Genomic DNA, 13054 nt, shown 5'->3' with positions numbered 1-13054 from the left:
AGTTGTGGTGTTGATTTTTAAAAATCATTATCAAAGTAATTTTTATTTTATTTTGTTATTTTTATTAATAAAATCAAACTTATTAATTTATTTTATTATTCTTTTATAATTATATATTAAAAATATAAGATATTAAAAAAATGATGTTTTATTAATTTTCTTATATATATATATATATATTAAATTTTTTAAAAGTTTTAAAATTAAAAATAAACAAATGTTGTAGGGGAGAAGAGAAGAGCAGAAGAGAATTATGAGAAATGAAAAAGAAGAGATTAATTAAATGTTGTATGTATATGAGTGAAAAAATAAAAAGAGGTAAAGTGATTAGTTATCAGCGATTTCTAAAAAGCCTGTTTAACACTTTTACCTAAAAAAAGCCATTACTTCTGCTCATAATTGCAAAATAAAGTTGAAATAACAATCCTCCCATAAATATTCTCCGAATCCATCTTAACTTTTTATCATCTAAAAAAACTTATTCTGACCAATTATTAAATAAAATATCTTATTTTCTACTGTATTTCGGATTAATATTATATTATTTTGTTCCTTCAAGGCTACACGATATTGCATATAAGATTACTTTTTATTCAAATTAAGTGAGAGCGACAGTTAAATATTGGTAAAAAAAATTTCACCCAAATCTATCATAATAGTAGATCAAACAAGTCTCCTCAATTAATATTGTATTACTTGTCAATTCTACTCAATGAGCCAAAGCTTTTATTATGGAAACAGACCGGTCACTAAAAAACACTCTCAAAACATTGATGAAAATAACGATCGAATTTAATTCGGCCGCTATAGAGACCGGATTTATTTCAATCCCTATATTAGTGACCGATTTTAAATTTGGCTCCTAATATAGAGACCGATTTTAAATTCAGTCCCTATTTTAGGGACCATAAATTCGATCGCTAAAATGGGGACCGAATTTAAAATCGGTCGCTATATTAGCGACCTAATCAAATTCACCATCTGCCTGAAATGCACCACTGATTTGGTCCATTATAATAATATGTATACTACATAAGTCATATACAATGGCGATAAAAGAAGAAGGTTGCTAGAGAACATGCCCTGGTATGTTGCTCCTCGTACATCCAAATTAAGCATACACAGAGCAGAAAAGAGAGCTTAGCAACTAAATTCATTTGAAACAAATGAATCATTATAAAGATTCCTCTAGTTGCAGTCTCATTTCGATTCACTCAAGTAAACTTCAGGATTAGTAATGTACTGACTAGTATTCATTGGCTTTTTTCCTTAGTTCATTGAGCTCCCTCTCAATGTCCATATCACGGAAAGGGGAAGAGATATTTGAGCTGCTAACAGCAGTTCTACCAGCAGGGAGCTCCCCTTTCTGTAGATGAAAATGCACATAAATGGACAAATAAACTATTCCTCAATCACCTATTCAAATATCACGGTAATTGATTCTGATAATGTCAGAAAGTAAAATGCTGCAGCAAATAATTCCTAGCAAATGTCACGCTAAACAAACAGGAACAATTGGTTTTTCAGATGTGTAACAAGCTGATTTAAAGGGCATTGTCACAACTCATAAAAAAAGTAAAATATTTTTTGAAAGAAAAACCTTAAATCTGAAAACTTTATTCAGAGGTTGCTATGATTGCAAGACACAATAGTTAAATTTTTTACCGGGGACCTCCCTGACAATTCCTTCTTCAGCGTTGCAAGATCATCCTCTACTGATGAGCTCTCAAGCAGTGCAAACTGCAGAAGGAAAACATGGTGTTCATTAAAGCATCAAAACAATCTTGCTTGCAAGGACTAACTGTTTTCTACCTTTCCTTCTAGATCATCAGTTGTCAACTGATTAAGTGCTTCTGCTTGGGATTCCATAGCCAATACTAAAAAGAGAAGTAAAGATCTGATTAATAAACTTCAGATGTGTGCTCGTTTGCCTACTCTTAAATTGAACCTACTATATGTAAATTATCACCATAAGAAAAAATTCACAATAGAAATACTTACATGAAAAAAGAAGACTTCTAATTTTCAAAAGAAAACAAAATATGAGATTTCACAAAAGGAAAATTGACTAAAGTTCATGATTTACCACTACTTCAGTATTAAGTTGGAGAGCGTAAGCAGCATCTCGAATGTTACAGAAAAATCCCAGTGAATGTGCACACGAGTTTACAGCAAACAGCTCATGCAAAGCTGATTGCTAGGAAATGATCTTACACAGCAAAAATAGATGCCATATTACACTTTACGACAGGAGTTAAATCAACTTACCTTTTTCCTCCATCTTTTCAAATGCTGAAAGTGCACTGCTTGTATCGACATTTCCCAGCATCTCACTAACTTTTGTTGCAGTTCTAGAAAAATAAAACCACAAGACTTAGCATGACTGATCATGCAAGTGTTAGAATGTCTCTTGTTAGAATAAATAGAGCGCAGACTTTGCAGATTGTGCACGAGCTTTCAGAGTGTCTTTCTTTGACCTGGCCTCCTGTATCTTGCTCTCTAAAAGCTACAGAAAAAGGAATTCAGAAAACACATTTAACTATCTTAATATTGCACTTATCAAACTGAGAAAAAAAAAATTGTGAAGCACATGCAAGATGCATCTTGGCATACCATAACTTGAACTTTCAACATCATTACAAACAAGCTTGACCTAAATTACTAAAGTGTTGAACACAAGGTTTACAATTTCCGTTTCAGTATGGGTTTTGATATCCACTCAGAATGATACAGTGGAACCATACTGAACTTGGCTCGGTTCTTCATGAGTTAGACCGTGATAACAGTTGTGCATCCAAGTCAATGAATTTAGGATCAAATCTGAATCTATTTGATTATAATTAAGGCCTGATTATATCCCTAATGGGAGGAATTGAAATTCTTAACTAGATTAAATGGGAATTAACTTGATGATTATTCTTTCATTTGTTCTCTTTATGTTTCATTCATCGTTCTCTCTGTTCAGAGTTATTTTGTACTCATGCCCTTTTTTCCTTTGGCCTCCAGGTGCACAAGCCAAAGGTGGTTCCTTAATGGCCATTAGAGATCCGGCTCAGAAGATATCCTTGGTGGTCTTAATCGTTTATATGTTCCTATCTGTTGCGAATGTTGCATGCATTTTAAATTAAGTTATATAACTGCAATTCCAGCATTTGGAGGTGACTAAAACTTTTACTCATTTAGTTGTGCTATCATTCTGTAACTTGTGTCTTGCATTTTCAGATTGATTTCTAGGTAATATTATATGCTGGTTGCTCTAGATGTGATTTTTTTTTAAAGCAAAATAATTATTTAAAGTTTTCTTTGTGAGATTTTTGTGTCATGGTTAGTGTTGGCTTTTGTTACTTGGTGCTATGGTGATTTTATTAAATATAAATTAGGATGTGTACATATTCTGACATGCAAGTGTTGTTTTTCTATCATATTGAATTGGAAGAATTGTATGTATAGGAAATGCAGAAAGAGAAAGGAAACACAACATAGGGCATAAATTTTTTTTTTTAAAAAAAACGTCATTATATTTTTCCTAAATCTATCTGGAGATTTTTAGATGGAGATGTATGATGGATAAAATCATTAACCATGATTAAGAAAGGGAAAAAAGACATGGGTTAGTAGACTAACCCATTACCTGAAAATCACATTAGTTTGACAGCATCCAACAGTGCTGGCAAAGTATGAAATACCAGAATAAGTGTTCATTATTTATTTCAAACACCCCCCCACCCCCCAAAAAAAAAAAAATGAAACATACTAAAATGTTAACATTTTTTAATGTTTTTTTTTTGCAAATAAAATTGGGTTTAGCCTAGTTTCAATTTCAAATCGAAACAAAATTTTGCTTTGGTTCTGTTTTTTATAAGTTCGTAGAAAACTAACCTGAACAACCAAAATTTCAACATTTGTAAATTTACTAATCTTGTATCTTTGGTTAGCTTAGTGGTTCAATTCAGTTTGAAACAAATGAACATTACTAAACATTACTAAAGGCTACAACAACAAAAGAAAGAAAAGGAAAGAATAAAATAAACACAGTTAGGACCTTCTTACCAGATTTTTTGGATAGATCATGAAAACTAACTAACCTAGTAGAGGAGCTTCTTGAGCATGAGTAAGGACATGATTTTTCTAATTTTTCCAGTAGACAAAGATCATATATATATATATATAAGATCATGCAAGATTGAGAGTTGCTTTCCATTCAAAAGTACCATCAATAATGTCTAGTTAACAAGAAAAGGATGCAGAGGAAATCAAGATCTTAGGAAATGGATCACGTATGCTCTCTGTTATACCACTAAAAGTATGTCAACAAAGTGTATATAGCCAGATAATCAGAAATACAGGTAAGAGAGAAAAAATTCTCAGAAAAATTAACCTGAAAAGAAAACCAACCTCATAGAGCAAATTACGTGACAGGAAACAGCAAATCAGCAAGATTCAGTCTAGCAAGAACTGACCTTAGTATTGGAGACAAGATTATCTACCACAGCTCTCTGTTGATCCAGCTGAGCTTTTAAAGAGCTAGCATTGTCCTGAAATGAATTAAAATAAAGAGAATCAGGAACATAACACGACAAGGAGATGTATTACAATTTCTATAGTACTCATATGTTATACTGTAGGACATTGGATCAAATGGCTTATACTACATGGGCCAAAAAGGAGACAACAAGGAGATGCATGACAATTTCAACAGTTTTGTACAGTCTGTATATCAGGACATCCATAAGTTTGGGATGCAGTTCAGATTTGGCCATCACTTATCATGAGGAACAGTTGTAATGGACATCTTGCTTATTTGAAAATATAAGACCATTCAAAATAAGATCAAATTTCTGATCAAAAGAAATAATACAAACTTCAACTTAAAATCCCAGATATTTGCATCAACATGAGTACTAAAGTAATATCCCTTAGCTTGCACTGTTTGTGCATAGATTTGATGGTTCAATTCCAATGTATGACATTTATGTATGTAAGGTGACTTCTCAACCTTTAAATATATAGAACCAAAAACTAGTTAATAAACATGAGGAGAGTTGTCGATAACTTACTCAGTTTGTTTCTTTTTAGAATTAAGAAAAGAAAATTGCTCTAAGGACAACAATCCTTTTTAGGCAACATGCTTACCCTAGTAATAACTTAGAAGAACATGATTCTTGGCATGGACAACAGATCATTAGCAGAAGCTCAGATTAAGAATAATGATTCTCAAACACCAAAACTCTACATTAAAAAACATCAACCAAATTGTATCATACTGAATATTCATTCCATCTTAGGACAAGCAAAAAAAAATGAAGAATAAAAATAAAGAACCTCCAAACCAATAACAGAAACAAAATTACTAAATAGCATATGAATATTGAAGAATAAATACAATGCAAAATATGATAAACTTCCTGAGGATACCTACAGCATAAGATTTCCTCCTCTTGAGAGCCTCACGTGCAAGGTCCTCATCTCCTTTTCCAAGAGCAAGCTGAGCCTTTCTATACCTGCATTTAAAGAGAAAAAAAATAATCAATGGGGTATCTTTGCTATAGCAACTGTTACATCTTAATTTGGAACACCAATACTACCATTCATCAGATGCCTGTTGAGTAGCTTTATACTTGTTCTCTAGTCGTTTCTGTGATGCTAATACCTTGAACATCAAAAATGTGAAAAATACTTAAATGGAAGAATAGTGATTCTAACTCATGGGCCACATATGAATGTTCTTGCAGCCAGATGTAGATATGGTGCAAGAACCATAACGAGAGAAGGTAAAAATGCTTAGTGGACTACTTGCCATTATTTACAGCCAAGGCTCTCCAATGTGCACATACCCAGGAGGAGGCACATGCGAGTGCCACAGCTCACAAGACTCATGAAATATGACTTGGTGCATGTAGAAAGAGAATAATTTTAGTTGCTGAAGCATCTGCAATGGAAGACCTAAAAGATGCAAGTGCTATTTGTTTTGACATTGTCATTCTTAATAAACATATACTCCTACATAATATTGATAGCAATAATTTTCACATAATCTGAGCTCTCCTAAAATAGAGATTTGCTCATTTTCCCTAATTTTTCCATTAGATGATATGGAATTTGTGCAACATTATCCATGAATGTAAAAAATGGCTTGCAGACCAGTATGTAGATTTTAGTGCATCATATGCAGAAGAGAACAGATACCGTCCACTCTAGATTTTAGTGCATCATATGTAGAAGAGAACAGATACGTCAAATAAAAAGTAAACTGGGGTACCTGTGCTGTAGCTTGGCGCATCTTTGTCAAATCATCATTCATTTCCAGAACAGCTTGGTCCAAAATCTTTTCTGGATCTTCCATTGAACTCAAAATAGCATTTGCATATGACTGAAAGGTTTTGACAAGGACAAAGTTAGTCAATGACTGCTTTATGGAGTTAAAAAGAATAGAAGTAAATTGTAAGGCAAAATCTGACCTTGACTACCCTTGCTAACCGATCAAAAAGATTCATCTGAACAACGAGAGAACCTCCACCATATGGATGACATTTCAGCTGCTTAATTCTGGACGAATTTATTTCTCTAGCTTTTAGGGATCCCACTATTATAAAAAATAGGAAAAAACAATGAGTCTTGAAGATTTAACTGCTTGTATTAAAAAAAATGTGCATTTATAATAAATTTTAATGATAGGGAAAAAAAAATTCTAGAGCAACCACCTATTGGTTAAATAATCAACAGCATTCCTCCTTAGCAAACATACTTTTGAATATAGACTATTCTTAAATACAATAGATGATGATAACAAAACCAAATCTACGGCTAAATTCTCCTTCACCTAGGTAATCAATCAATACTTGCCTATCTCATTATCATTTTTTATCATTCGTTAAAAAAAAGGTCTAACGTTTTACTAAATCTTCAAAATCAAAATTGAATTATTGAAATTGCATCCTGCCACCATGTCATCATATCGATAAGCGTCTATAACACGGTTATATATCACATCCATAAGCATTTAAACCAACCTTTATGTCGAACAGTTAAATATCTCAAAACTGATGCATATTGCTGTTTCGTGTATATCAAAGAACAACAACTCGATTCAATCCTCGCTTCTACTCAATCCCTAGCGAATTACCTGATTACATACCTAAATGGCATTTTGAAAATTTAAACACCGTATATCCCAATTATAACCCAATTCAAGGACCAACAAACCTAAATTCATTGTACGTAGTCATGAATCACCCGGAGACAAACCAATAGAGAAAATAATATATAAGAAATTCCACAAACAAAAACCAAAAAAAAAAAAAAAATACTCCAAATAAAAAGAAGGTAGAAGATTTTGATTAACTATCGCACCTCCTCCGTTTAAGAACGAGTTCCTCAGCATTCTGGTAACCAAAAGAACCCGCCGCGAGGGGGCAGCTCTATACGGAGAGGACGACGACGACGGTAGTGGCACAAAGCTCACAGACGCCTTCAACGCCATCCTCGGGGAGGGAAAAAAAAAAGCACCGAGCCTCAGAAAAGAAGCCCTAGCTATACGTATCGACCTGCAGCGATTGCTTCCCAATTTCTTACCGGAAGAGCGAGCGAGAAGAGGCACCGCGAGCGGCGACTGATCACTCTGGTCAATGTCAACCATATGCACTTGATCTACTACCTCAGCGGCTCCGATCACCTGCCCACGCATCGGACGGAAGCTAGTAGCTAGTTATCTAGAGAGGTAAATGAAAGCCACTCGTGAGCAAACTCGATTCGTTTGAACTCATTTAATTAGGCTCATTAAAATAAATAAGTCAAGCTCAAGTTTTATAATACTCGACTTGTTAATTCGTGAACAAATTTGTTAAGTTCATGAATCAACTTTTAAATAAAAAATAATAATAGTTTTGATATTTAATTTATAGATTTTACACTTTACTTATGAAAAATATAGATAAATATATTAAATTTATTTATTAGAATAAAATTATAAATTTTAATAATAATATTATAATTTTTTCTAAATATATAATTTAGTTTTTAATAAATATTTAAATTTATAATTTATATTTATTAAGCTCGTTTAAGCTCGATAAAAGTTCGAATAAGCTCGTGAGCCATGAATATATTCGTTAAATAAAGTTCGACTCGATTATAAACGAGTCAAGCTCCAATATTCAAGAATTCGACTCGGCTCGACTTGATTACACCCCTATAGCTATCCAAAATCACGCCGAGATTCGTGCCACGTACGCTCGCCTTGATCCAGTGGCAAGTATAGGGAAGGTACTACGTTTAACCTGGAGTGACGGATTCGACATCATAAAAAATTTTCATCGGTCATAGCTGGGTTCAACCCACGGATGTCTGGGTGACAATCTGAATGTCCTGCAGCTACACCATAGTCCCGGGGGCATATTCGTGTCACATAAAAAACTTGTATCAGTTGGTTTAATTAAAGTCGAAATTTTGAAGCTTTAATTTTCAAACGTGCATGGGGTGTAAATGAATCAAGTGGCTCGTGAACTATTCAAAGTTGATTTGGTAAAAGCTCGTTTGAACTTGTTTAATGAGGTTTGTTAAGATAAACAAATCAAACTCAAATTTCATAATATTCAACTCGTGAACATGTTTATTAAGCTCATGAATCAACTTTTAAATAAAAATAATAATAATTTTGATATTAAATTTATAGATTTTACACTCTACTTATGAAACATATAGACAAATATATTAAATTTATTTATTAGAATAAAATTATAAATTTTAATAAGAATATTATAATATTCTTTAAATATATAATTTAATTTTTAATAAATATTTAAATTTATAATTTATATTAATTTAAGTTCGATAAAAATTCAAATAAGCTCATGAGTTATAAATATATACGTTAAATAAAATTCAAGTTCAACTCGATTATAAATGAATCAAATTTAAACATTCAAGAGTTCGATTCGATTCGATTCAATTACACCTCTAAATATGCACAAGTCGACTCGGGCTTCTGGTTTCGACGATCGAGTTCACAATGTTCATCGAAGACTACTGCGGACTGATCTCAAATCAATAATATCCTTATCTTTGCAACAATAAAACACACATGCACAGTGCTTCTTTCATGGCCACGTTGGTGCTTGCATAGGAGTGGAGAGGTGAGGGGAGCAGACGCTCGATCTTTGTACTTTCCCCTAGTTGCTGTCTCGCTAAACTCAAACAGGCCTACCATTTCCATGTCAGCAAAAGGACTGGCCATGTTGCAATCTTATCGCACAAGTTGAGTCACGCAGATTTGATTTTTCAGAAAATTCCTTCCTATTATTTTGACCCTTTCTTGTCAAAGTTCCCCTAATGGACTACAAACTGCAAAAGTAAAGTACAACAATAATTACAGGTGAGAATTCCTCGCATTTATTGCTGGGTGCTCACACATTCCTCATCTCTCATCGCTACAATGCTCAATCATTGCTTCATTATAATATCCAAGCTTTTTCAAAGAGAGCTGCTTTTCCCACCCTGCATCTGACACACACCTCTTTTTTTTCTCCCCTCTCTTCTTGTCAAAAGACGCATGTGTCCTCCACTTCCATTTTTTTATTTTATTTAATTTTTATTTAGTTTAATTTTTTAATTAATTTTGTTTAAAAATAACTCTCAGTATATTTTAAATTTTATTTTTTAATTAATTTAATTTATTATTTTTATCAATACTTATTTTTTCAGTTTTATATAAATTTTATTTAGTTTTTAGTTTTTATTTTTTAATTAATTTAATTTATTATTATTTTTCATAATACTGTTATTTTTTTAATTGATTTTTTTAAATTTTATTTTTTATTGATTTTTTTTTGTTAATCAATTTTTTTATCATTTTTTATCAGTTTTATTTTTTTAATAATTTTTTATATGTTTATAATTTGTGTTTATTTTTAGTTTATATTTAAAACTAACAAAAATGCTAATAATTAATAGTGAACACATTCATAATTTAGGAACAAAAATAATTTTTTCAAATGAAGAGTACATGTAATAATAAAAAAAACATGAAAATACATAAAAATAAAAATCTTAATCAAAATTACCTCCAAATTCTTCTCCCGACGCATTTGATTAAAGAAATAAAACTAAATAAATATTTAAAAAATAATAAATAAAATTAATTAAAAATAAAACAAAATAAGTATTTAAAAAATAATAAATAAAATTAATTAAAAATAAAACTTAAATAAAATTTAAAAAATATAAGTATTAATGAAAAATAATAAACAAAATTAATTAAAAAATAAAAATAAATAAATTAAAAATATATATAAGTATTAATGAAAAATAATAAATAAAATTGATTAAAAAAATAAAATTAAATAAAAATTTAAAAATCTATAAGTATGAATGAAAAAATTAATAAATTAAATTAAATTTAAAAATAAAACTAAAAAAATCAAAAAAAAAAATCAAAAAAGATAGAGGGGCAGAACGGACATTTAAAGGGGGGAGAGAGAGGGGGAGGGGAGGTGCGCGTGTCAGGGGAGGGGGGAAAAGCAATTTACTTTTTTAAAGCATCATAATAATTATTTTCAATTCTCATTAAACCTACGTTTCATATATTAACGATGACGCCGGCATTCCGGCCTCAAATAATGAACGATAACATATTATTCTAAAATATTCAATATTTATGAGCAAGAGGTAGAAAATAATATATTTTTAATTATATCTTATAAATGTAAAACATAAATGATCTTGTCCGAATCACCGAACCAAAGGACGCTGGGCACGTGGCGCGCTCCTAGTCGAGGACGTAGGCCTCCATCTGGTCGCACGAATCTCCGGCGAACCTGCACAGAAGTCGGGCTGGGAAGGGTTCCCGGCGTCGACCCTCCGACGCTCAAGTCAGGCAAGCAAATAATGCAAAAGGTGGCTCCAGAGATGATTTTTCGCATACCTGCGGCGAAGTAAGAGGCTCTATATATATAGAGCGAGGAGAGAACTAATGCACGTTCACCGAGGCGCAGACGTGTCAGCAACCCATACCTCGGTATGTACTTGTCAGAGAGCTTACCTGACACCATACTGCTACAGTCCGAGCATGTCTTCGATGGGACAACAGGACACCCCGTTGCCAGACTAGGGGTATGGCGTCACCGCCCGGCCGGGACATCCGTCCGGCCGACCGGGCGAAGAACGTCGTCCGGACGGCCTTAATTCCCTGCGTCGGCCGGGCGGCCCGTCCCTCCGCTCGGTCATTATGTACTGTTTCATTGAGCGTCGGAACCCTGGTCCCTACCAGGGTGCCTTTTACTACCAGATGTCCCTTTCTTCTAAATCCGGTCGGCTCATCCTTCTCCGGCGGGCCACTGGGCCCTTTGACCTCCCCGTGGTGTTGACCGCTCGTTATGGGGTTCCGGATTCTTACCACCGGATCACTTGCCTCCCCCTCGAGTCTAGTCGAAGGAGGCGAAGTCCGACTGACTGGACTGCCGATCTGACTGAGCAATGATCCTTGCATTAGTCCGCTCGGCCAGGCATAAGGATGCTCATCCGTTCGACAGTATCTTGTCCGTGCCTTGTGCTTCTCTCGGAATCCATGTCCAATGCTCCCCCCCCACTGTTTATCACGTGCACTGCGCACGGTAAGGGGAGCTCATTAAATGCAGCCAGTATCTCGCTGACGCCTGGCGATCGTGCGCTTGTCAGCGCATGGCGGTCGCGTCACTTCCGATGGGACAGCCGCCGTTTGAAATGAACGGCTGGATGATGACCTCGTTATCAACGACCTGGATCGGACGGTGGAGGTTGCTTCCTGGCGGCAATATAAAGCTTGCGGCTCCGCTTCCGCCGCCGCCTCGCTGCTTCATTCTCCTCCGGCACTTCTCTGCTCGTTTTCTCTTCCGTCGACCTCGCCCCTCAACTCTTCGGCAAACCTCAGCCCTTCGTCGATCATCTTCTTTGTTTGTAAGGCCTTTTTTCTTGTTCCCAGCGTTTTCTTCTTTTTGTTACCCGTTTCCTTCAATCGGCTTTTCTCCACTCTTAGCTCGCCCCTTCCCTCGGAATCCTATATTCTCGTCCCTTGACCATGACTAGCACTTCACAGTCGACCGGCGGCGCTCCAGGTCTATGGTACACGACCATGGAGAGCCGTTTTGATGAGGAAGACGCATTGCGTCTCGTCCGGACTTATGACCTGCCGACCGACCACCAAATAGTGTTAGTCACACCGGCCGATCGGCCTCATGAACCGCCGTCCGGCACAGTGCTTTTCTTTCGAGACCAATTTCTGGCCGGACTGCGTTTTCCACCCCACAAATTTTTCTTAGAAGTCTGCAACTATTTCCGCATTCCGCTCGGCCAGGTAGTTCCCAATTCTATTAGGCTGCTGGGCGGAGTGATAGTTTTGTTCAAGCTGAACAACATCCCCTTGGACCCAAAAATATTCCACTACTTCTACTATCCCAAGCAAGCCGAGTGGGGTACCTTTGTTTTTCAGTCTAGGATAGGCTTCGTGCTTTTTGATCATATGCCGAGCTCCAACAAACATTGGAAGGAGCATTTTTTCTATATACGTTTTCCCGAGCGGCTGACTTTCCGCACCAAGTGGCAGACGGCTATGCCCGCGCAACCGGAGCTCGGCAAGTTTAGAGGCGACGCGGACTATCTCCATGCAGCCGAACGGCTAGTCGGTCAGCGCTATCATATTGACGAGATGCTCCTTCCGGGAGTAATGCATATATTCGGCTTGTCTTCTATCCCAGCCGATCTGCCCTACAGCATGAGTAAGTTTCCTTATCTTCCCATTTGTTTTGTTCTAACTGATTTATTTTTTGTTTCTGCAGCTGAAGTCATGTGGCGTGCCAGAGCTACCGAGAAGCTCAAACTGAAGGCCGCTCAGATTGAGGAGGTGACGAACAAGGAGGCCGCCGAGCGGGGCCTTGCTCCATCTGATCCGGCCGGCGGAGAAGGTGAGGGGGCACCAATTGTCCCCGAAGCCTCAGATGTCCCTGCCTTTCACAATGAGGCCGCGGGCGACCTGGAACCTCCTACCGAGGCTGAGGTAGAGGGTCGTTCGGCCGATGATGTGCCG

At 35.6% G+C, this 13054-nt stretch overlaps 1 protein-coding gene across 2 annotated transcripts; it reads right to left on the bottom strand.

Moving 5' to 3' along the window:
* Positions 1–982: 982 nt before the first annotated feature.
* On the bottom strand, positions 983–7697 carry LOC122036590 (probable membrane-associated 30 kDa protein, chloroplastic). 2 transcript variants are annotated; one of them, XM_042595959.1, is made up of 12 exons: positions 7573–7697; positions 7351–7481; positions 6459–6583; positions 6260–6370; positions 5586–5650; positions 5420–5501; positions 4461–4535; positions 2436–2506; positions 2269–2351; positions 1813–1877; positions 1666–1740; positions 983–1366 (listed from the first exon to the last, which is right to left on the bottom strand). In XM_042595959.1, the coding sequence occupies exons 2-12, from the start codon at positions 7478–7480 to the stop codon at positions 1247–1249; spliced, it is 1002 nt and encodes a 333-aa protein (XP_042451893.1). In that variant the 5' UTR covers position 7481; positions 7573–7697; the 3' UTR covers positions 983–1246. The 2 variants fall into 2 exon arrangements, with proteins under 2 accessions (XP_042451893.1, XP_042451892.1); XM_042595958.1 differs by having other exon boundaries at positions 7351–7638.
* Between the last annotated feature and the right edge of the window lie 5357 nt (positions 7698–13054).

The sequence above is a fragment of the Zingiber officinale genome, unplaced genomic scaffold (genome assembly GCF_018446385.1).
Source record: "Zingiber officinale cultivar Zhangliang unplaced genomic scaffold, Zo_v1.1 ctg178, whole genome shotgun sequence".
Classification (NCBI taxonomy): Eukaryota; Viridiplantae; Streptophyta; class Magnoliopsida; order Zingiberales; family Zingiberaceae; genus Zingiber; species Zingiber officinale.
This window is presented reverse-complemented; position numbering and strand designations above follow the sequence as displayed.

Bases quoted from the DNA above. Each gene is read 5' to 3' on its own strand.
- LOC122036590 (XM_042595958.1), bottom strand. From the start codon at position 7,636: ATGGTTGACATTGACCAGAGTGATCAGTCGCCGCTCGCGGTGCCTCTT. The intron at 5,502-5,585 runs GTAGTATTGGTG...CTTTAAATGCAG, and splicing joins CAACAGGCATCTGATGAATG to GTATAGAAAGGCTCAGCTTG. The intron at 2,507-4,460 runs GTCAGTTCTTGC...CTTTTTCTGTAG, and splicing joins ATCTTGTCTCCAATACTAAG to CTTTTAGAGAGCAAGATACA.